Genomic DNA, 25,568 nt, shown 5'->3' on the forward strand with positions numbered 1-25,568 from the left:
ATTGAACAGAAGCTTCTCTGAAGAAAATAGGCGCATGGCCTACAGACACATGAAAAACCGCTCATCATCTTTAATCATCAGAGAAATACAAATCAAAACCACTTTGAGACATCATCTAACTCCAGGAAGAGTATCCCACATCACAAAATCACAAAACTACAGATTTTGGTGTGGATGTGGACAGAAGGGAATATTTCTGCACTGCTGGTGGGAATGCAATCTAATATGTCCCTTTTAGAAAGAGGTTTGGAGAACACTTAGGATATTAAAAGTAGACCTACCATTTGATCCTGCTATGCCTCTGCTAGGAATAAATCCAGATGACCAATCATCATTTTACAACAAACATATTTGCACCAGAATGTTTATTACAGCACAGTTCATGGTTGCCCAGTCATGAAAGAAGTGCAAGTGCCCATAGCCCCTGAATGAAGTAACAAATTGTGGTATATGTATACCATGGAATATTGTGCAGCCATAAAAATATGGAGACTTTGACCCTTTTATGTTCACATTATGGAGTTTGAACATATTGTTCTTAGTAACATATCTCAAGAATGGAAGAAAAACTATACTCAGTACTGTTATGAAACAAATATATAATCCCCCATACTTTTATATGAATGATGAATCACAACTATAGCCCAGAATGAAAGAGGGAAGACAGGGGGAGAATAGGGGAAGGGGGAAGCTGTGGGAAGAGAAGGTAAACAGTGGGACATCACCTATGGTGCATATCATAAGGGTACATGTCAAATCTTTTAAGAGTAGAGTATAAATGTCTTAACACAACAAATAATTAAGTAAGGTGAACCCTATGGGTGGCGCCTGTGGCTCAGGGAGTAGGGCACCAGTCCCATATGCCGGAGGTGGCGGGTTCAAACCCAGCCCTGGCCAAAAAAAAAAAAAAAAAAAAAAGTAAGGTGAATCCTATGTTAACCAGTTTGATATAAGCATTACAAATTATGTCTAAAATCAGCACCTTGTACCCCATAAAAGCAGTAATGTACAGTTATGATTCAATAAAAAAATTATGATATAAAAATAATAAGAACTTCATAAAAAAAAACTCAGTGTCCCTTCATTTCGACAATAACTTCTGACTTCTTTGCTTGTTTTTGTGTTTGTATTAACTTCACATTTCTACTCACCTGTGTCAAATGCATGCCGAGTGTCCATGTGCATTGTTAGCATTTTTACAGTATACTTTTTTCTTTCATTTAAATGAACTTTAGGAGGTGAGTAGAGATTATACTTCAGGAACACAGAGCAGGCATGAGATGGGACATATTTTTGTGACTGAGGCCTTTTTATTGAGAAAATGCCTCAAACACTAAAGAGTGGACACTCCAGGTACATCTTACCCCTCACAGTCTGGTATACCATTTGTTACATTAGATGGTGAATTTTCAGAACTCTGCTCCTTCCTTACACTAACTCAACTAAAGGACAAGCAGGAATTTTGTATTATTCACAGTTTTAACCAGAACTCTGTTTCAACTCATTTCTCAGGTGTTTTTATTTACTTCCCCATTCCACTTTGCCTTGTTTGATGCACAGTTGCTTATACTTTTGAACGCAAGGAAGTTCTGAATGTACAGATACATTCTATCAGTCCTCATTCATTCCTAGTCAGGAGACATGTTTCCATATGCAAACATGTGTAGTACCCATTCAAAGAACCCCTAAAGGCCCCTAACTGTCTCATCCTGAGTTCCCTGCACATCTGAACCCCCTCTTGGGTTAATTCCCAAAACAGGTTTCAGAATAGAACAGGAAGTTCCCTTAGTGCCCAAAGATTCCTAGACACAGGTAAAACAATGGTGCAACTTACCACAACCCCCTAGCAATGGCTAAACAATGGTGGAAAGCTTACTCAAGCAAAATTTCCCAAGCCAAATTTTTCCCCATGCCAGCTGCCAGGATGTAACCCCCTGACTCACTGTAACCAGTGCCAAACCCCTGACTCACTCTAACCCCACCCTTGTGAAAACTGACATGCTGTTGCCCGCCTGAGCCAACTCTGTAACCCCGCCCCTGAGCTAACCACCTGCCATGTTTTGCTTCTGTTTTTACTTGGCTTGCCACATAGCACAAAAATGGTATAATCCTCGCCTTGGGGCCGTTTGCCCTTTGGACAAAAACAGGCCTACGCGAGTGTAATAAATCACTATCTGATTTATACCTAGAGTGGGTATACCTGAGTCTGTCTTCAGGTAGCATGAGTACAACACATGCACTATTAACATGCTTATTTCCGTTCTGTGTTTAAAAATTGATAACTGAAACCTTTGAAATTTTACATTATCACAAGACAAAATCAGTAGCAATCAGAAAGAAAATCCAGTTCTCAAATGTGAATTTAAATGATATAGCACAATATGACAGTGCTATTTTCTGAAACAGACTGTCGGCTTAAGCCCACGTTTAATATATTCTAATGTCCTCATAAGACAGTGAGTGAAGGAACCTTGGTACCATTTAATAATTTCCTGAAGCTATGTGAGTTACAACTTGCTGCTGTACCCTCACATCAAAGTCCCTTTCTTCAAGGTCGGATCTCCTACATAGGCACAGTCTAATGACCTAATTCCCTCTCTCAGCACACACACTGAACTGAGTTAGAGGCCACAAGGTGGAAGAACCACTCTACCTGGCACGACTGATGTGCAGTATACAAACTACATTACAGTTTGGTACATTGGGAATGACGACTCTTTGAACATGAGTCCAACTCAGTGGTCATCATGATAAAATTGCTGGTAATTTCTCTTGCTTAGTAATATGATTCTGTACTTGGCATTACTGTCCTTATCATGTAAGGTTACAAAACTGAAGAGCCAGAAAAACACCAAAAATCCTCTGCCTGGATTCCAAGGACAAAGATTAGCTGTAAGTCACTCTTTACTTTAGGAAGGTTTAAGTTTTATAACTAGTTAAAAAAAACTGTTTAAAATTAAATATTAGCTAACCACGTATGAATTCTAAAATGCTATTCCAGTAGAAATGTCCCTTGGACTATGTCACATCATTCATGTAAAGAAAACAACATTAAACCAGGAACTTAAATTTAAATTTGTTGATACCTGTGGCTGGTTATTTTCACTTCCTTTAGGTTCTTCTTCCTCTTTCACTGATTTTGATAAAATTTTGTGTCCTGTAAATTTCATATATTAAGTTAAATGACTTGCTTAGAATGATGTGATAAAATCTCTCAGCTTTATAAAAATGTATACAAACCTAAATTTATTTTTATCTTATAAATTGAGAGTTTAGATGAAGTTAAGTCTTTAGCAAACTATATACTTCTTTAAAAATTAATCCTAATCATCTAATACTTGAAAAACCACTCAGAAGGCTACTAGATGTCACCAGGTAGAAGGCATACGAAGATCACAGATTAACTCACAAATTCTTCCATCCAACATAAATGACAAAGCCATCATAAACAAAGAAAATTTTATCAATCCAGAAAAACATATCAAGTAGCCCTATGTACTCCTGTCTACCTCCTATTAGAACCTTCAACGCATTGCACATGTTAATCATCAAGTTGTTGTTACTTTTTATACCTTCATCAGTGTATGCCTGGTAATATATATGTGAAATGCTTTCTGCTCATATGCTGACAATCTTCTTTCCATTTTTTTTTTTTTTACACAGATTGCTACGTGAGGACTCCATTCATTATGGCACTTTCCCTGGATAAACAGGCATATCCTCCCTCAGTAAGGCCTCAATACTCTAAGGATTTCTCCTTTGCAACTTCCCCACCTCAACTGTAAGTTATTTATTTCCTTTTCTATTCCCCAGATCTCAAGGCTGTAGGAGACAATATTCCATAGCATCATTGGCAAACAGTTTTTATCTATTTTACTTGATAATTATGGAATGCGGTTAAAGGAAAATGAATAAGATGCATCAAGGTTGGCATTTCCAGAGCTCATGTGTGAGCTGAGAAGGAAAGGGTGAGATGAGCAAGCTGAAAAGTTGGAGAGGCCAAGAAAAAATGAGAGCAGGACGGGATGGAGCCCCCTGCTGCCTACAGATTAGGTGTACACTGTATCCTCTAACTTTCCCATCTTAACATTTCTTCCTCCACTCATTCAAAAGCCTTGTAAGATACATCTAAGTAATTATGCATATTCACTCTAAATATGACATATTTATAAAAAAGGAAACAAATTGATTCACCTCATCATTATAACATATTAACTAATTTTTACATTTAAAAATCAGTGTCATATTCATTGAAAATATTAAGGAAAGTCATGGAATGGGCTCAATCAATTTATGGTTTTTGACTTTATTTTCTGTGGGGATATTACATTAATCTCTTCCTGATTTTAGAAAACACCTATTTTAATAAAGAACATTTTTAAAAATGACCAGTGTTTTTATATTCAAGTTAATCTATTTTTATGAATTAATATACATATAGCACATATCTCTGATGCCTAACACTTACAGGAGGAGAAATGCATTGCTGCTATAGTCCCACAGATTCACCATTCCCCACAATTTTTTTTTTCTCCCAAAATGTTCCTTGAATATCCAGACTGGAGAATTCAAACAGAAATAGTTTCAAATACCGGATCCTATCCTTCCAAATTCCACGTTATAATTCTAGCACACTCTCTTGCTTCCAGTGATCTCTGTGGCAGAAGTAATCTTAATCTTCTGTGTAAATGCAACTTTCTTGAATTGATACCAGAGCATTCTCTCGGTTTTCTTCATCATTAACTGCAACATTATGGGGATAACTTATTCCTTCCCTCTTTCCCTGCTCATGAAACTTTTTTTCAGATCTCTCGTCACCATTCTTTTCAGGGATCATTTATGTCCCTTATTTCCTCTTCAATTACTACTAATAGTTCATATCTATAATTTGGAATTGTTCACTTTTTTCTTTATCCCATCTGGCTAGGAACATGTTCAGAAATACATATAAAAACAAAATAATGCCCTCCGTTGATCCTTCTGTTGGAAATGTTCTCCAATAGCTCTTCCTATATATTTCTCTACAGGGATGTCTATAGTCTTGTTACTTAGTGTGGTCCAAGAACCCACAGCATTGGAGTCACCTGAGAAGTATTAGAAACACAGAGTCCCGGGGGAGTGGTAGCTCGACCCTGTAATCCCAGCACTCTGGGAGGCCAAGGCAGGTGGATGCCTGTGCTTTGGAGTTTAGGACTAGCCTGAGCAAGAATAAGATCCCATCTGTAAAAATTGTCTTTTACAGGAAGATACAGTTCTTACCTTCTACTTGTGCATTTACTCTGTTTTTTTCTTCTTGATTGGCATCCTGAGATGAATGACTAAGATCCTTCTCTGAAAGAGTCTCTGAAATACTCTGTTAAAGTTAATATCAATATGAGTTAAGTTAAAAATAATAAGTTACATCAATATTTGCTAATCATTTTCTTCAAAAACAACTGAATTTCTTTTGGTAAAAGCAATTACATATAAAACTAAGAGAAACATGTATTGAAAGCCAAACACTTCAATACAGAACTTCATATATGCTGTCTAGCTCAAGCTCATCTTTTATGTGCATATCGGTGTGTAGACACAGCATGAAAGGCCACAAGGAATCATATTCACGAAAAATATGAACTCGTGCATGTTTCAACATGGAACAAGCTTGAAAATAACCGATTACTTTGTACTCACCACAAGAAATAAGAGAACATTTTTTTAAAACAAAATACACTTGCTCTAATATTTACCCATTAAACACATAAAATATTTCTTAATGGAATTTAGCATGAAAATTTGACACACAGCATTCTAATAAACTTTGTATATGTCATACTGGGCATAAACTGAACATTCATTTTTATTTCATATTAACATAAGTGTACCTAAACAGAACATTTCTGAAGCTGCTTTATTTAGGTAAACAAAAGGTTAGAAAAATCTAAAATATGTTTTGTAGAGCTTTTACTTATGGTTGAATAAAAGGATACCACAGTTAAAAATAACTGTTTTATTATGTTTAAATAAAATCAAACAAACACTAGATATAGTATGTAACTTTTTACTAACAAAAAGCAAATTAGGAACTATAGAAAACCTCAATATAAAAGCATACAAACATTTATTTTTTAAGCATCTAAGGTATCCCAGACATGTATTTGCACATTTTCATTTCTATGCATTATAATGATAAAAATAAAATTGACTGATGATGATGATGATGATGATGATGATTACCCTACCTTCTGCTTCCTGGTGTTCCCAGGATGTTTAGAGTAAAAAATGACATATGTGATCCATTGCTTTCTTTCCTATCTTCCTCCCGCAATTTCACATGGCTGGCTCCCTCTCATCTTTTAGCTGATAGCTTGAAAATCACACTCAGAAAGATCTTTCTTGACTATAGATTTCCACCCCAGTCCTTTCCGCATTAACTGCAATCTTCTTCTATATTGTCTAACCTGATATTCTCTGTTTTCTCTATATGAAGCCCCCATAGTAAGTCAGAATTTTTGGTTGTTTGGCTTTCTGTTGATACTACTATATCTATATGAAGCCCACATAGTAAGTCGGAATTTTTGGCTGTTTGGCTTTCTATTGATACTACAATACCATAAGTCATCCTATTGTACATTCAATGTCTAAATACTTAGCACATAATTGGTACTCATAGTACCAGATACTACTTCAGAGGCTGAGGCAAGGGGATAATTGAAGCCCAAGAGTTTGAGGTTGCTGTGAGCTATGACACCACAGCACTCCACCCAGGGCACAGAATGAAATTCTATCTCAAAAAAAAAATATATATATATATATCAAGGTCAAACATGTACAAATCTCATTGGGAAGGTTGTAAGCACAAAATCACTATTCTTACAGGATGTCTCCCACAACAGTCTCCCAAAACTTATTATACCCCAAATTAGAAAGGCTCATGCCAGTTCTAACTTGCTTAACTTTCCATTTTTTCCTTGACACTACTGTCTTAATGTTTTTGTTTTAAAGAACTACTTCCCATATTTATTAAATCATTAAATAAAACTGTGAACATTTCTTACATTTGCATGCATACTTTTCAAACTATAAAAATGTTTCCAGATTTCATACTATATTTGTTCATTACACATACCTAAGAGGTTGACATTATTGCCATGTTTATGAATTAGGTCACAGACATTCAAAATTAATTAAATAATTTCCCTCAGTTTCCACAGAAAGTGAAAGATCCAGAATAACACGTCTTTTGACATCCATTTGATGCTGGTGCTGCTGCCCAACCACTGCTTCTAAGAGGTCAGCCTTTCCCATGTCTTCCTACCTGAGCTCTGCTTCCGAATAAATTGTCAGTATTTCACACCTACAGTATATCAGAAGCATGGCTGCCACAAAAGTATTCTATGTGTTCTATTTTAGAAAATGATTTTTGCTTATTAAAACTCCAGTAAATCAAATTGTTACTATTACAGTCCAACATGTTCACTTACTCCCCATGATTTTTTTTTTTTCTCTTAAAATGTTCCTTGATGATCTAGACTGGTCAATTCAAACACAGTAACAGTTTTGAGTGCCAGATTTTGTCATTACATGTTCCAAGTTATAAAAATCAAGTCTCCAAACTGCTTTTCCCTGAATTTCATTAGGCCTTTTATTACACATCCATATTTAACAAAGACTCAAGTATTTGGCTATAGGTGAATTTGGAATAATTCTTTAATTTTTAAATAAACTTAACTTCAAAGCCAAATGGAATTCTTATAACTCCTAAGCCTTATCATTTTGTATTATATTACACTGTCTTTTTAAAGGAATCTTGCAAATTAGCAGAATTTTACTATCCAGCAGCTCATTCTTTCCACATAATTACTTTATTAATTATGGCCTGATAATGTAAGAAAATAATTCCTTGTGGGAACATACGCAGCTGAGAAAAGGTAATTAAAAGCATCCCTTTTATGTTTTAAAGTTGTCAATGCTTACATTTTAAAGTAATGATAAGAAAAGACAGTACCTCCAAATACAAACTTGGTTCTTTTGGTTTGTCGTGTCCTGATAACAGTACAGAGATTTTATCTATAAAATGTCATTTAAAGATAAATTAATGATAAAAATATTACTGCATTTTCAAAACATATACAAATGTATCTCCATTTGTGACTATTTCAGTAAAATAAAACTCATAGCAAAAAGAATTTCAGAAGGTTAAAGCAGTTTCAGGAAAAAGTTTATAGTATAAAAAAGGTGGCAAAAGAAACGTACTTAAAAGGAATGGACAGTATATTTAAAAGGAATGGACATTATCTACTTGTGACCTTACCTATGGTGCATATTGCAAGGGTACATGTCAAATCTATGAAGTGTAGAGTATCAATGTCTTAACACAACAATTAAGTAAGTGAGGTGAAGGCTATGTGACCCAGCTTGATTTAAGCATTCAAAATTGTATATAAAATCAGCACATCATACCCCATAAATACATTACTGTACATAGTTATGATTTAATAAAAACAATAAAATAAATCAAAGGAATGGAAATTAAACCAATACGCATTATTGGTTTTTATTTCATAATAGCATGTAATTAAAAATTTTAGATGTTTCCCCTAATTATAAGATTACCACCTCTAATAATTTATTTACACAAAAATAAAATTGTCATTACCTATTTGCTTTTGTGTAGCACTTTCAACAATACCAATCGTGTTGGTATTGTCTCCAACTTCTGACTCTCTTGCTCCTTCCTATTGAGAAAAAGAAAAGTCAACTTCAGGAAATGTATTGATTCACTCACACATCAATCTGTTAGCAAAACAACACACATTCACTATGTTTATCAAGCATATGCACTACCTGGGAGAATAATTTGAACATAGAAACAGAAGACAGAGTCTGTCCTATATTTAAGTGGGTGTGGCAAAGATATATGGAAACAAATAAGAAAGGTAATTCATGAGTCTGTAATTACAGTAAATTAATTACACAAACGATACAATGGAGGAAGAGTCAGTTCTACTCAGGAAGCTTAGGAAATGCAGCAAAGATAGAGGCGTATTTTCAAAGACACGATGTGCACAGTGAGAGTGTGAAGGGCTTTTAGACAGGAGAGAAGGGGCAAAAGGATGAGGAATGGAACCACAGGGCATATGAGGGCTATGAAGGTAATGTGGTAAAACTGCAACCTTGTGATAAGGAACAGCTTTCAGAGATGAAATGGGAGAATCAGGCCAAGCTACCAAAGACAGGTGGCAGAAGAAGTGCAAACTTTCCCTTTCCTGTAATGGGATCCACTCAATAAGCAGGTAAGTCAGGCCACCACAAACATATTTTCAAAAGGTCACCTTGGTAGCAATGTGAAAACAGATGAACACCTGACAAAATCAGAAAAGAGCTTTTCAAAATCATAGATCAGAAAGAGAATTATGGTAACAAGCTATTAACACTGGTAATGGTGAGTGACTGGATTGGTGATCTGCAGGAGAGATAAAGTACAAGATTTACACTAACTTAATGTTTCAGTGCTACTTACTAGATGTTATTTACTAGAAAAGAAAAATCAGATGACAAAATAGGGCACCAAGAGTCAAGGAAGTAAGGGAAGGGTTAAGGACAGTGTGTTCAGTCCTTAAAATCCAATATGTCAACTATGAAGCACCCAAGGACATAGGAGATAAATCTGGATACATACTTTAGGAAGAGATTACTTACTCATGAAAGGAATATGGTGTTAAGAACATAAGTATGTGTAAGATATTCTAACTGGCACACCTATGTAGTGCAAATCCAACAGAACTCTGACATTTGGAAAATGAGAACAAGAGGAGAAAATAAAACCATAGGATTCAAATTTTATATTTTAACATTTTTGAAGAAAAATATACTTTCATTAATACATGCAAATATTTATTTCTTGTTATTGTGTGCATTTTTAAAATTGAAGAAATTGTTTAACTAAAAAAAAAAAAATTCAAGATGCTACAAGAAAACTCTTTCAATAATTATCCCTACAAATTTTAACTTGTAGAAGAAAAATGCTGTTATGATTAGAGAATTATGAGGGCATTTTAAGTACTACTATGATGTAAGAAAGAAATGTAAAACCCTAGTTTGAATTTCACATGGTTTTCTTATTCTTCTGTCAACAACATACTAATAACTCTGTCTATTGACACCTGATAGAATGGTCATTAAAAGTTAAAGAAAAGGGGTGTGGTATGTCTTTTGTGGGTGGGACAAGGGTTCTTTTTTTATTATTATTAAATCATAGCTGTGTACATTGATATGATCATGGGGCATCATACACTAGCTTCATAAACCGTTTGACACGTTTTCATCACACTGGTTGACACAGCCTTTCTGGCGTTTTTTTAGTTATTGTGCTAAGACATTTACATTCTACATTTACTAATTTTCACATATACCCTTGTAAGATGCAGCACAGGTGTAATCCCAATGATCCCCCTCCCTCTATGCCCCTCCCCCTCCCTCCTCTCCCTTTCAAACTTCCCTGTAAATATCTCAAGAATGGAAAAAAAAGTACCCAATGTACTCAGCCCTACTATGAAACTAATTTAGGGCTTTCACATGAAAGCTATAACTCAGTTACAACCTAAGAATAGGGAGACAAGGGTTCTTATCTAACAAAGCAATCAATGTACGCTGGATCTGTGTACTCTCAAGGAAACTTCAACAACAACAACAACAACAAAATTGAAGAAAGGATCTAGAATTTAAAAAACCCTATGATTATACATGTTGAAGATTTAGAAATCTCCCAGTATATCCATGATTGTCCAGCAGGACCCGATACTCACATGAGGAAAGAAGAAATGGACTAAAACATCGGGCCCACAGGACTGTGGTGTTTTACTGATAAAAGACATTGTGCACAAGGTTTGACAAGTATGAATACTAAAGTTAATAATGCTTCTTTAGAATAATAAAATGTTTGCATTCTGGATATATTTGTCAAATTAAGAAATGACCTTCCAGAGATAATTTTGTATACTATTTGGCAGTCTTTACTGCCTTATGCTTCTATAATTTTGTGTAGTTTATTTGATGATTCTTTAATCAAATCTGACTTACATTTACTGGATGTGTGAACATCTGTGTCCATTACAGAGATTTCATGAGCACAAGATGAATGAGAAAAACACCAAAACACACAACTGACTAATTTGTTTAAGAGGTTTGAATTTAAAATATCTTTTCACATTTAATGGATACATAAATTTTAATTTTAGTTAACAAAACTATAAATGCTTATTTATTTTGCCTTCTTATTTTCAAAAAGTTCAGCTACCAAGAAATTACATCAAATAGTAAGATAAATTAGTTAAGTTGAGAATATAGTAAACACTGTTAGAAAACTTAAACAAAAGCCAGAAGAGCCAAATACTAACAATTCATTTAATAATTCTAATAGAGCCTAAAAGAAGTTTCACTTTGTATAATCTATGAGCATAGGTTTGACTAGATTAAATATGAGATGACATTTCATTAAATTGAAAAGAAATAATACAGACTAAATTTTCTTTCTTAGAAATACTACCAAATAATAGAGAATAGACCTTAAAAAGAAGATTGATGTTCAGGCTGTCATAAGCAATCAAAGGAAAAGATAACTTTGGGGCGTTGTTCATAAATGGAATACCCCCCAAAAGAAAAGATAACCACACAGAATAAACATGTTTTTTTCTAAAAAATAAAATAAAACTCCTTTATTATTATTATTATTATTATTATTTTTAAGACAGAGTCTCACTATGTCCCCCTAGGTAGGGTGCCATGGCGTCACAGCTAAAAGCAACCTCCAACACTTGGGCATCAGTGATTCTCTTGCCTCAGCCTCATAAGTAGCTGGGTCTACAGGGTCCTGCCATAATTCCTGGCTATTTTATTGTTGCAGTTATCATTGTTGAGCAGGCCCAAGCCAGGTTTGAAACTACCAGATCGGATGTATGTGGCATGCGCCCTAACCACTGAGGTACGGGTGTCGAGCCATTTTCTAATATTTGTAATTGATACATAATAGGGGTCCATATTTGGGGTGTACACATTATAATTTCACACATTCATATCATCAACTCAGGGTATAAGGATATTCATCATCTTAAATATGTAAACACATATACATTTTTATATATACATTTTTTTGGGGGGAAATAGCTTTATCCTCTGTCATAACACAAACCAACAGACTTTGGTGTTGGCAAGTGAGGAAACACAACAGTAGAACACTCTGCTCACTGAGGAGGAGGAGGAGTTACAAAGCCTTCCCCCATTTCTCGTGCAGCTGAGATAAAGCCATAACCCTTATAAACAGATCATTATATTAAAAATATTTCCAGGGCCCACCTGGCTCTGCTCCTACACAAATAGGGTTACTCTCTGTAGTAAAAAGGGTGATATTTTGGGGGCAGAAATTTGGGGGGTGGTAGCTGGAAGACAACCCAATGTGTAATGAAGGCTCTCCCAAACATCCAGAATAGAGGGGCAAGGGGGCCCTGTCATTGGCTGAGAAGTGTACCTGGAGGTAGTCTCACTCCTGTCCTCAATCCCTGATGCTCTTGAGTGATCTGTCCTTTCAGACACCCCCCTGTTCCACTCTCAGAGTCTATTATTTTCTTGGAACCCACCTATTTAGATCACCAACCAAGTTTTGGTGTCCCCTATTGCTTAGGCCTCTGAAGTCATCCCCTTTAAATTACAGCCCTCTCCTTAAATACAAAGCATGAGGAGACCTCAAGGGTCCTTCCTGCCAGGAGTATATTCCAGGGGTCAGTCAGTTTGGGGGTCCCCCTCAGCCCAGACCATGAATTAAATTGGTGCTGGGCCCTGTGTTCATTGGTGGAGACCTCAAAGACATAGGCAGGGCAGCAATTCCAATAAGACACCCGGCAATTCCTGGTGTCTCTGTTTGTCACCACCGGGAGGATGGTGGAGTTTTCAAGGATGCTGTTCATCATGTATCATTCAGCCAGCTACTACAACTTGTGCAGGAAATTCACCAGGTACTCCTAGAGGGGTGAGCACAACAGGCAGTACACAAATCTCCGTCCTCCAGCTTGGCCCGCTCTGTCACCACCTTCTCCACCACCTGCTTGCCAAAGGAGCAGGCCTTGGAGGAGCACATGAGGGTCATGTGCTCCAGGCTCTCATACTGGCTGCTCATTCTGTATAAGGCACCACTGTTACTGCTTCCACCACTGCTAGCCCTGGTCTTCTCACCACTTGGGCCCCAGTTCAGTTCTGCCAAAAACTTCAACAGGAAAAAGACAGGGGGAGGAGGCCATGATCATCAGTTCCTGGACACCACCCTTTTCTCAGAGAATTTGTAATTGATCTGCTGGACATCCACACTCTTGAGTGGGGGTACTCCAGGGCTGGGGCAGTGCTGGGTGATATGTACAAACAGGTGCCTCTGGTATGAGCCAGTTGCATTTGGCAGTTCCACACAGGCAGAGAACTCTACTAGCTGCAACCAGGAAGAGCCCAGGGCCCAAGCCTGCCTGGCTGGGGATAATGGAGCAAGTACAGACAGGGGTGAGAGGGGTTAAGTGAACCCATTCCCTGGTCAATAGATGGGGGAGTCAATGACAAGAAGAATGGCTTCACATCTCAAACTTGCAGAGGGGTCTAGGGCCCCAGGCCAAAACTGGAAAAGCTCAGAGGCTTGAGGACCACCAGGACCCAGTTTGGTGAGCTGGGCCAACGATGTGGTAGCCATGGTTCGGAAAGCCTTGTTCTTGGAAACCTGGTCCTTTAGCTTGGACTAGATTTCTCTTGATTACTTTCAAGTTGAAACCTGTATGAGACTAGAGACCTGGTTGGAAGTTCGGACCTTCTCCATTCTTAGCTTGATATAGCAGGTAATCATTTCATTCTAACCATACATCTTGCCTTCAAAGGACAAGATGATTTTCTGACAACCATAGAGCAGGTAGATGACCAAGCTCTGCTCAGTATCTGGGTTCCAAACACCCTCTGCATCTGTGTCCACTTTCCTTCTAGTACCCTTCCTGCCTGTGCCACTCTCATCACTGCCGTCCTTAATGCTTGTCCAGTCATGGCCATCATCCACAAGGGACCCTAACCCAGGGTTCCCAATCACGGCCTCCCAGCCTGTGGCTGAGGAACCATCACCTTAGATATTTATCTTTCATTCATGCTAGGAACTTATGAAATATCTTTTAGCTATTTGTAAATGTATACAAGATTAATGTTACTATAGCCATCATTAAGTTTTCTTTATGTTCCTTATTAACATCAGTTATAAGTCATTCAGATAAATCTGAACAGGTTTTCATTACCTGGCTTTTTTTTCTAAGTTAGGTTTAAAATAATTTCTATTATATCTTATGCAGAGATCATGCCGCCATTTAACTCCACTATTTCTGTCGTGTTTTTATTTATTTATTTATTACTTTTCTTTTTTAGAGACAGAGTTTCACTTTTTCACCCATGGTAGAGTGCCTTGGCATCACAGCTCACAGAAACCTCCAACTCCCAGGCTTAAGCAATATGCTTGCCTCAACCTCCTGAGTACCTGGGATTATAGGCACCCACCACAACACCTGGCTATCTGTTGTGTTTTCATAATAATCTCCCTCATTTGGACTGTCTTACTCAATGTTTATATTTATCTTGCCCTTCCTCAATCAATTCTTTCCCTTCATCCCCCTCTTCTTTCCATGTTTGTTGAGCTGGGGGTTTTTGGTTGCTTTATAGTACTTTCCTTCCATAATGATAAGCTTAAGCTTTGCTCCACTAGTTTTCCTAATGCTCAATGCTAAGCACATCTCTGGCTTGTCAATATATGATTTCTCTTATGATTATGAGGACTTTTTTTGTTAGATCTTTCTTATTATTATGAGAATCAGTGGGATGTATGTGAAAAAAATCACATTGTATCCCATAAATGCATTAATGTACACAGATATGATTTAATAATAAATAAATATCCTTTAAGAAAGGTTTTATGAAGACAACTTACCTCTGTATCACAATGGTTGACAAAGGCCATTTGAGGACCTGGTATGAATGGCTGGACTAAAGTGAAGGTGGAAAAATGGTTTTCAGCCATTTCTTCTTTTTGACAAACAGAACGCCTGTCCTTAACCAAAGTTGCTCTTGCTACAGTAAAAATAAGGTAAAGAATACATAAAAATATTGGTAGTTCACAATCAATAAATAACACAAGAAGAGACAGTCTTCAAAAAGCTTACAATTTTCCTTGCATATCTGAGAAGCAGTCTATAGAATTTTAAAATCTGGATTGGAAACCCAAAAGGAAACGGAAAAGGAAGAAAAAGGAAACCAGAAAAAGGGGAGGTTGCAATCTTAATTTCAGATACAAGAAGTTTAAAAGCAACTAAAATTAAGAAAGACAAAGATGGAAGAGAGGAAAGGAGGGAGGGGGGTGATGGTTCATGGTGTTTGGCACACCTCTTGGAGAAAAAACACATTTATAAGAGGGAATTTGCCTGACAAATGCAATTAGTGTAACTTGGCTTTTTGTACCTTCAGTGAATCCCCAACAATAATAAATAAATAAACAAACAAATAAATAAATAAATAAAATAAAAATAAAAAAGAAAGACAAAGATGGACACTTATACTGGTCAAAGGTACAATACAACATGAAAACATATCAATTTTAAATATTTATGCACCCAACTTTAATATGCCCATATTTATGAAACAGACCATGAAGGGTCTGAGCAATATGACATCCCAATGACACCATAATAGCTGGGGACATTAACATCCCTCTCACAGAACTGGACAGGTCCTATAAATGGAAACTAACCAAGATACGAGGGACTTAAATATGACCCTGGAACAAATGGGATTAATATACATATACAGAACGCAACATCCCAAAGCAAAAGAATATACATTTTTCTCAGCCCATCATACATACTCCAATATTGACCACAACCTAGAATACAAATCAAACCTCAGCAAAATTAAAACAATAGAAAGTATACCTTATACCTTCTCAGACCACAGGGCAATAAAGGTGGAACTCAACTCCAACTAAAATGAACATCTCTACACAAAGACATGGAAATTAAATAACTTTTAGCTAAATGAGAGTTATGTTCAAGAAAAGATAAAAGAGGAAATCATTAAATTCCTCAAACATAACAACAATGAAGGAATAAGTTCTAAAAACCTGTGGGATACAGTGAAAGCCATCTTATGAGGGAAATGTATTACATTAGATGCCCACATTTGAAAAACAGAAAGGGAGTGCATTGACAAACTCAAGAACCATCTTATGGAATTGGAAAAATAAAACAATCTCATCCCCAAACCAGCAGAAGGAAAGAATTAACCAGAATTAAATCAGAGATTAATGAAATTGAAAACAAAAGATTCATTCAAAAAATTAATGAAACAAAAAATATTTATTTATTTATTTATTTATTGCAGTTTTTGTCCAAGGCTGGGTTTGAACCCTCCACCTCTGGCATATTGGGCTGACACCCTACTCCTTTGAGCCACAGGTGCCCCCCCAAAATGATTTAATTTTTTGAAAAAATAAATAAAATAGATAACCTGTGGCGAGATTAACAAGAAACAGAAAGCAAAATCTCTAATCACATCAATCAGAAACAATAAACAGGAAATAACAACAGATGCCACAGAGACACAAGAGATTATCTCTGAGTACTACAAGAAACTCTATGCCTAGAAATTGTATAATGTGGAGAAAATGGATCAATAACAAGAATAATATCCTCTCCCTAGACTTTAAACAAGAACAAACAGATCTCCTGAAAAGACCAATCTCAACCACTGAGATTGAAGAAAAAATGAAAAATTTCCAGACCAAAAAATGCCATGGTCCAGATGATTTCACACCAGAATTCTATCAGACCTTCAAGGAAAAGCTTATACTCATATTGCAGAAATTATTCCAAAAAAAAAAGAGAGGGAGAAGGAAGGAATCTTCCCCAACACGTTCTACAAAGCAAATATTACCCTGATACCAAAACCAGTAAAACACCCAACTAAATTGAGAATTTTAGACCAATTTCACTAATGAATATAGATGCAAAACTTCTCAATAAAATCCTACCCAATAAATTACAGCTACACATTAAAAAAATAAAATCACAATCACGCAGGATTCATCCCAGAGATGCAAGCCCAGTAAACAAAAAATGTACTTCACCATATCAACAGAAGCAGAAACAATGACCATATGATCCTCTGAATAGAGGCAGAAAAAGCATTCAGTAAAATTCAACATCTTTTTTTCTAATAAGAACAGTTAAAAATATAGGCATAGGTGGCATATTTCTTAAACTTATTGAAGCCATCTATGACAAACCCACTGCTAGTATTATACTAAATTGAGTAAAACTGAAAACTTTTCCACTTAGAACTGGAACAAACACAAGGTTGTCCTCTACCACCACTACTATTCAACATAGTGCTGGAAGTTCTAACCAATTCAATCAGGCAAGAGAAGGCTATAAAGGGCATCTTAATGGGAGCAGAAGAGGTCAAACTCTCCCTCTATGCCAATGATGATCTTATACTTAGAGAACACCAACAACTCAACCACAAGAATCCTGGAAGTGATCAAAAAATACACTAAGGTCTCAGGATATAAAGTTAATCTCCACAAGTCAGTAGCCTTTGTATATGCCAATAACAGCCAAGATGAGAAGCTAATCAAGGACACAAATGTCTTCACAGTAGCTTCAGAAAAAATGAAATACCTAGGAATATACCAAATAAAAGAGGTGAAGGACCTCTATAAAGAAACTTACAAAACCCTAAGAAAAGAAATAGCAGAGGATATTAACAAATGGAAGGATATACCATGCTCTTGGCTGAAGAGAAAAAACATTATTAAAATTTCTATACTCCCAAACCATTCTACAGATTTTATGAAATCCCCATTAAAATACCATCATCATACTTTCAAAATGTAGGAAAAAATAATTCTGCATTTTGTATGGAACCAAAAAAAAAAAAATGTTATAGCCAAAGCAATTCTTAGTAATAAAAACAAAGCCAGGGCATATCCCTACCAGACTTTCAGCTGTAAAGATCAAAACAGCACGGTATTGGCACAAAAATAGTCACTGACATTTAGAACTGAACAGAAAACCATGAAAGGAAACTAATATCTTACAGCTACCTGATCTTTGATAAAACAAACAAGAACATAAACTAGGGAAAAGAATCCCTATTCAATAAATGGTGCTGGGAGAACTGTATAATGATATGTAAAAGACTGAAACTGGGCCCTCATCTCTCATCACTTACAAAAATTGATTCAAGATAGATAAAAGATCTAAATCTAAGGCACGAAACAATAAAAATCCTCAAAGAAAGTGTGGGGAAAACACTTGAAGATATCAACCTGGGGAAAGATTTTATGAAAAAGACTTCTGTGGCAATCACCACAACACCAATAATAAACAAATGGGACTTAATTAAACTGAAAAGCTGCTATACAGCTAAGTTAACAATAACCAAAGCAAACAAACAGCCTTCAGAATGGGAAAAGATATTTGCATAGTATGAATTGCACAAAACCATGATTACTGGGATGTATAGACAACTCAAATTAATCAACTAGAAAAGATCCAAGAATCCTATATATCACAGGGCAAGAGACATGAATAGAACCGTTCTAAAGACAGATGAATAGCTAACAAACATATGAAATAATACTCATCATCCCTGATCATCAGAGAAATGCAAATCAAACCCACCACAAAATATCACCTAGCCCCAAAAGGGCCCACATCACAAAGTCTCAAAGCAGCAGATGCCGGTGTGGATGTGGAGAGAAGGGAACACTTTTACGCTGCTGCTGTGGCTGCTAATGAATACAATCTTTTGAAAGGAAGTATGGATAATCCTCAAAGAAGTCAAATTAGATCTGCCATTTAATCCTGCAATCCCATTACTAAGCATCTACCCAGAAAAAAAGAAATCCTTTTATCATAAGGACATTTGCGCTAGACTGTTTATTGCAGCTCAATTTAAAATCACAAAATGTGGAAACAACCTAAATGGCCACCAACCCAGGAATGGATTAATAAGCTGTGGTAGATATATACCATGGAATACTATTCAGCCACTGAAAAAGATGGAGACTTTATATCTTTCATATTAACCCAGATGAAGATGGAAAACATTGTTCTTAGTAAATTATCACAAGAACGGGGAAGCAAAAATCCAATGTGTATATTTATATTCTAATATGAAGGCAATACATGATCTAATTCAAGGGGTATGGTAGCAGAACGAGGTAGCGGGGAGAGGCAGAGGTAGAAGGGGAGTGGGGGACACAGTGTGTGGCATACCTCTTGGGGGCAGAACACAAGTATAAGAGGGACTTTATCTAATAAATGCAATCAGTGCAACCTAATTCTTTGTTTACCCTTAATGAATTCCAAACAATAAAAAATGCACATTTTGATTTCATTGATTTTGATTTTTTTACTTTTTATTCTGATTGATTTTCGCTCTAATTTTTATTTCCTTTTGTCACTTTAAGTTTCACTAGCTCTTATTCTAGTTTCTTTTTTTATTAATATTAAATCATAGCTGTCTAGCTGATAGATCATGAAAAAAATGCACATTTTGTGTATGATTTGCAATTTGTTAAAAACGAAGACTGATACATTGTTACAAAGTATTCCTTTGGGATCATACTTGAATACCAGAGTAGAATTAATAGTCATACTATTGGTGGGCTATTACTGCAGAAAGAAACTCTTACTTCCCTTCCTTTGTTTATAAAATGTAAACAAGAACAAGATCTATCAAAATTATTTGATACCTGTAAGGAGCTACTATTTTCAATAATCATAATACTAAAAAACCCTACCATACTGACAGAAAATGCTATCATTTGCAGAATCAGTATCACGTGAGTATAGTCTCAAACTTAAAAAGATTGATTTCTGAAATGAATGAGGAGCACTTAGAATACAGTATAAAGCATTCCCCCTTATCTGTTACTTGTGTGAGAAAAAACACACTCAACCTGTTTTTCCTTTGTCCTCACACCACCACGACACTAATCAACAGAGAGGATTTATGTGACCTATGTGTGGGAATATTTTTTCACTCCAAAAATCCCACAATCGATTCTTCAGTAGACACCAGCTGGGTGTCCTCCCGTTTGATCCCAGCACCATCTCCTCGGTGACAGTATCAGACCCCACAGGGCTCGTCTGCCCCTCCCCACACCAGAACTTCTGACCAACAGCCTTCAAGCTGGGGTTCCAACAACCCCATCCTAGGGTTCGATAAATTCATAGACTGTTTCACAGAACTCAAGGAGACACTCTGCCAGTTGGTTAATTATGGAGGAGATTATGAAGGATACAGATGGTGAGGGACATAGGGCAAGGTATGGGGAAGAGATGCAGAGCTTCCAGGCCCTCCAAAGGGCACCACCCCCTAGGAACTTCCATATATTCAGCTATCTAGAAGCTCTCTGAACCCTGTCCTTTGGGGTTTTATGAAAGATTCATTACTTGGCATGCCTGACTAAAGGACTGGCCATTGGTGTCAAACAAACTTCCAGTCTCTCTCTCCTCCCTGGAGGTTGGGAATTGGGTCTAGAAGTCCCAACCTTCTAATCATACCATAGTCTTTCAGGTGACCAGGCCTTACTCTGAAGCTGCCTAGGAACTGCTGGACATCAGGCCATCAACCACACACAAAGATATCTCTTTTGGAGATCCTAAGGATTTTAGAAGTTGTATGCCAGGAAATGAGGTGCAAGATCAAGTATCACATTTTTGGCTTTGTGTCCTGTGGTTTCAATACATATAGTCAAAATGGTGTCTAAGTCTTAAATTGAAAACTCCAGAAATAAACACTTTATAAGTTTTAAATTGTGTACTCTTCTGAGTAGTGTGATAAAAAAATCTCAAACCATTCTGCTCCATTCTGCCCAGGATGTCAATCATCCTTCTTCTGGTATAACCACACTGTCTGTGCTGTACCCCCAATTCTCCCTTAGCCATTGATATGCTCTGTCCTCACATTCAGCCCTCAGCTTGGTGATCCAGGATCACTGGAAGGAGATAATCTCCTCCTTCTAATATGCAGTTGGAACATAAACAGCAGCCCAAACTGCATCACAGTGCCTGCCTCACCCACCTCCCTCATCTAGTCGCGTTCACTGTATCTGCCCCTGTCATAACAAGGAGAAGTAGGGTGAGGAGAGTACGATAAACTGTTTTGAGAGATGACATTCACGTCACTTACAGTATATCACGTTGTTATAATTATTTATTTATTATTAGTTATTGTAGTTGATCTATTACTGTGCCTAATTTATAAACTATCATAGATATGTGTATATAGGAGCAAACATTTGCAGGGCAGATTAGAGACAGCCTACAAATGTGCCACTCACAGGGAAAGTGGAGTTGCAGGTAGCTGCCTTCATATGGATCACTTGTCTCTGAAGCCACATTGTGAAATCATAGAGAAGGAACAGGGTACACTCAGTGTGGGGGGAAAAGGTGATAGGTGACACATTTAGAAGATTAGAGAATGTGAGGGGAAGAGTAGATTAGATTATGAAAGAACCATGTCAGCACAGCATGGCCTGAACTGCACGATGGCACCCAACACCCTCACAGACCTCTTATCTGCACAGATGGGGTACCACCTGGAGTCTGTCTGTGCAGAACCCATGTGGGGAAGCACCCTTAACTCTGAGGTGCACCCACACTGGTCTACACCAGGTCTACACTGAGCAGGGGAGGGAGCAGATTGACTTGTGGCTTCCCTTTGTCCTCTATAGATCCTAGTTATCAAGCTTTGGTCTGATTCAAAAAATGCAAATATCCTTTCCCATTGTGTAGGTTGTCTATTTGCTTTGGTTGTCGTCTCCTTAGCTTTTCAGATAAATTAACTTCCATTTGTTTATTTTTGTTGTTGTTGCAATAGCTACAGAAGTCTTCTTCATACAGTCTTTCCCCAGGCCAATAACTTCAAGTGTTTTTCCTATGATTTCTTTGTGGATTTTTATCGTTTTGTGCCTTAAATTTAGGTCTATTATCCATCTTAAATCAATTTTTGTGAGTCGAGAAGGGTGTGGTTCCAGTTTCGGTCTTTTACATGTCCTTATCCAGTTCTCCCAACACCATTTATTGAATAGGGATTCTTTCCCTCAGTGTATGTTCTTGTTTGGTTTATCAAAGATTAGGTGGCTTTAAGATGTTAGTTTCATTTCCTGGTTTTCAACTCGTTTCCAAATGTCTATGTCTCTATTTTTGTGCTAGTACCATGCTGTTTTGAACACTATGGCCTTGTAGTACAGCCTAAAGTCTGGTATGCTGATGCCCCAAGCTTTGCTTTTACTATTAAGAGGTGCCTTAGATATATGGGGATTTTTCTGGTTCCATACAAAACAAAGAATTATTTTTCTAAGTCTTGAAAGTATGATGTTGGTATTTTAATAGGGGTGGCATTGTGCCGCACCCACGGCATATAGCCGTAGTGAGGCAGTGCTGTCCGCGTTACAGAACGACGGGAAGGTGGTTTGTGCTCCCCGGAGCTTTGCCCCCAGCTGCCCCCAGTATGCACAGCATCAGAAATGTTGCCTAGCATACTCAGTTACCCGCTTAAGTTTAAAGATTGTGGCGTCTACTCATGTGTTTGTCATCCTGTACCAGAAGTCTGTTTGTTCTGATAAATTGTCAATATGTACTTTCCTAAGAATGAGCACAATGCACTACTAATCCAGATAGAGCACAGCCTTGTGAGCTGCTAAACTCAGTGACACCAACAATGAGCACATAAAGATGTTTTCCCACCAGTGAGCTAAGACGATAAGCCCAAGGACATGAAATACAAATTATCTACATAAGTTACAAAGTCACTGAAACACATTCACCCACCATAAAGTCCTGTTCAGAACATCTTGTTTCACCAATTGTCACGCATAATAAAAATCAATAGGAAAAATAATACTTGTCAAAGAATTTACTCTAAATCAAAATTATAATTATCAATAACAATAAGATCAAATAGTAAATGTAAAATTAGTCAAGCATTAAACATAAAGAAGATGTCAAGCTGTTCTAAAAAGATAATAAGAAACTGAGATAGGAGAAAGCGGGCAGAGTTGACTAATAACTGCCACCCTCCGGAAGCAGAACTTTAAAACATAACAATGCATGATAAATCACACTTGTAAACGCAAAGATAACCCGCACACGTAAGCAAAAAGATTGCATTATGTAAGCTCTGTAAAAATGTATAAATACCAACATGTATACCCAATAAATTCACAGCTGCTTCCTTCATCACATGCTGTGTGGCAGTCTGTCATTTTTCCTGCGCCGACCTCTCAACTTTCCTCGTTCCTTCTCCCTGCACTCCCTCGGACTGAAACCCACCGACTGAGCGGGCCGTAGCAGGTGGCGCCTCGAACAGGGACCTGAAGGACAGGCCACCGACTGAGCAGTCCGCAGCAGGTGGCGCCTCGAACAGGGACCTGAAGGACAGGTAATCTTCTCTCTCTTTCTTTCTTTTTCAAGGTTGAGGGCGGCTCTCACCAGGGAGCTGCAGTCCCGCCGGTAAAGGCTGACCGGTTAAGTGTGAGCAATCAGCAGGTACCATGGGGCACGCATTAACCAAGGAAGAAAAAATCTTGAGTACTATGTTGCAGCGTTTGTTGGCAAAGAACGGGTTCAATGTGTCCCTCAAACGGTTGGAGGAGCTTATACATTTTCTTATTAAGCAAGGTACGGAGGAGCCGTACCAAGACTTTATTTCAAGGCTGGAAGAAGCCATTAACAGAATGCTCCCCCCGTCTGAGGGCACATCACTGTTGCTCAAACAGTTAGAAGCATGCATGGATGCCTCACCAGCTATAGCCCAGGGTATGGCTTATGCTGCAGCAATGCAAGGACAGAAATTCAGCGCCTATGTTAAAAATACCTTCAATAAGGGAGGTAAGGGGCCGAGAGCTCCTGCTGACACTTGCTACAATTGTGGCAAGCCAGGTCACATGCAAAAGGACTGTAAACAGTCCCATGCCAATAAGCCGAGGGGGGAACCGCCCGGCTTATGCCCTCGCTGTAAGAAGGGCAAACACTGGAAAAATGAATGCAAATCAAAATTTCATAAGGATGGAACCCCCTTGAATGACAAGGGTGACACTGATCCTGAGGATCAGGACGTACAGAGATCAAAAAACTAGTAAAAGGGGCATTCTCCCAGCCCAGACCCCAAGGGAGAACAGGCTGTAGCTTGTAACACACAGCCTTTATCTACATTGAATCCTCAAGCCCCTGAATTTACTATTCATGACCTTTCATGGGGCACTCCTGGGAGTGCAGGTTTAAATTTAGCAAGTGAAAAAAATGTCTTATTATCCAAATGGGACGGTGTTACTTTAATCCCCACTGCAGTAAAAGGGCAACTTTTGCCGGGGACAGTTGGAATTATTATTGGGAGAAGTTCAAATTATACTAAACATTTTGAAGTTATTCCAGGAGTAATTGATTCAGATACTCAAAGTACAATTAAAATAATGGTTAGAGCTTTAGTAGAAACAACGCAAATTCACAAAGGACAAAGAATAGCTCAATTATTATTATTACCATATGTCCCTTTACCTACACCATATTTAAAGACAGCTAGGGGACAAAGTCAGTGGATTCATTCGGATTATATCACTCCACAGAAAGTACAGATAAGAAGAGACAAATTACAAACACTTAATGATTATCAAAAACTCTTAGGAGACATAAATTGGATTCGGCCTTATTTGAAAATTACTACGGGGACTCTCAGTCCTTTGTTTGCTATTTTGCAAGGAGACTCAGATCCACGGTCTCCAAGAATAATGACTAAAGAAGCTTTACAGACACTGAGGGTTGTGGAACAGGCCATTCCAAGAAATAAAATTAAATGGCAAAGCATTTAAAGGGTTAATGGATACAGGAGCTGACAAAACCTGTATTACAGCTTCTAAATGACCTCAGTCCTAGCCGGTTCAACAAACCGCTTCTTCTTTGATCAGACTTAATTTAGCCGCAGGAGTTATGCAAAGTACAGCTTATCTCTCTTAGGAGTTTGAAGGAAAAACAGGTTTTATTCAACCATATGTATTGCCCTCTTTACCATTCACTCTATGGGGCAAAAACCTCCTGCACATTATGGATTTAAAATTAGTCACTGCTGATCATTTAAATGACCAGCATTTTATATAAGGGCCACTACAGAAAATCATGCAGTTAAAATAACTTGGTTAACAAATAAAAGACCAGATGTCCTCATAACTTTGGGAAGAGGGTATGCTTGTGTTTTTCCACAGGATGCGGAATCACCCATCTAGATTCCAGACCGACTGGTCAAGCCAGCTCCTCCAGAAAAAACAATGCAGAAAGAAACGCCAGCGGCTGCTGCAAGATCTCACCCACCGCTTGGAGAAAATGAAAGTACACTCGCCGATAGCGAACCACCGGGCGCTTTTCCACTGGCTCCAAGACGGCTGAAAAGACCCAGCGGGGAAGGAAGCTGAGGGCCCCCCTGCCCTCAGGCCCCCCTACCCTTCGTGGGGCGGGCCTCCCTCCCAA

General features: G+C 37.6%; 1 protein-coding gene and 1 pseudogene across 1 annotated transcript in view; both read right to left on the bottom strand.

Annotated features, from left to right (window-relative positions):
* The window catches only part of LOC128579506 (putative ankyrin repeat domain-containing protein 20A4), a 70,973-nt gene that overhangs the window by 15,061 nt on the left and 30,344 nt on the right, over positions 1-25,568 (bottom strand). The window contains exons 7-11 of the mRNA XM_053581567.1: positions 14,972-15,111; positions 8,639-8,717; positions 7,988-8,049; positions 5,260-5,353; positions 3,087-3,157 (exon numbers count right to left, since the gene is read on the bottom strand). Coding sequence (XP_053437542.1) covers positions 3,087-3,157; positions 5,260-5,353; positions 7,988-8,049; positions 8,639-8,717; positions 14,972-15,111 — 446 coding nt within the window. The remainder of the gene's footprint in view (positions 1-3,086; positions 3,158-5,259; positions 5,354-7,987; positions 8,050-8,638; positions 8,718-14,971; positions 15,112-25,568) is intronic.
* LOC128579513 (transcriptional enhancer factor TEF-4-like) lies at positions 12,678-14,590 on the bottom strand (annotated as a pseudogene).

The sequence above is a fragment of the Nycticebus coucang genome, unplaced genomic scaffold, assembly GCF_027406575.1.
Source record: "Nycticebus coucang isolate mNycCou1 unplaced genomic scaffold, mNycCou1.pri scaffold_60, whole genome shotgun sequence".
NCBI lineage: Eukaryota > Metazoa > Chordata > Mammalia > Primates > Lorisidae > Nycticebus > Nycticebus coucang.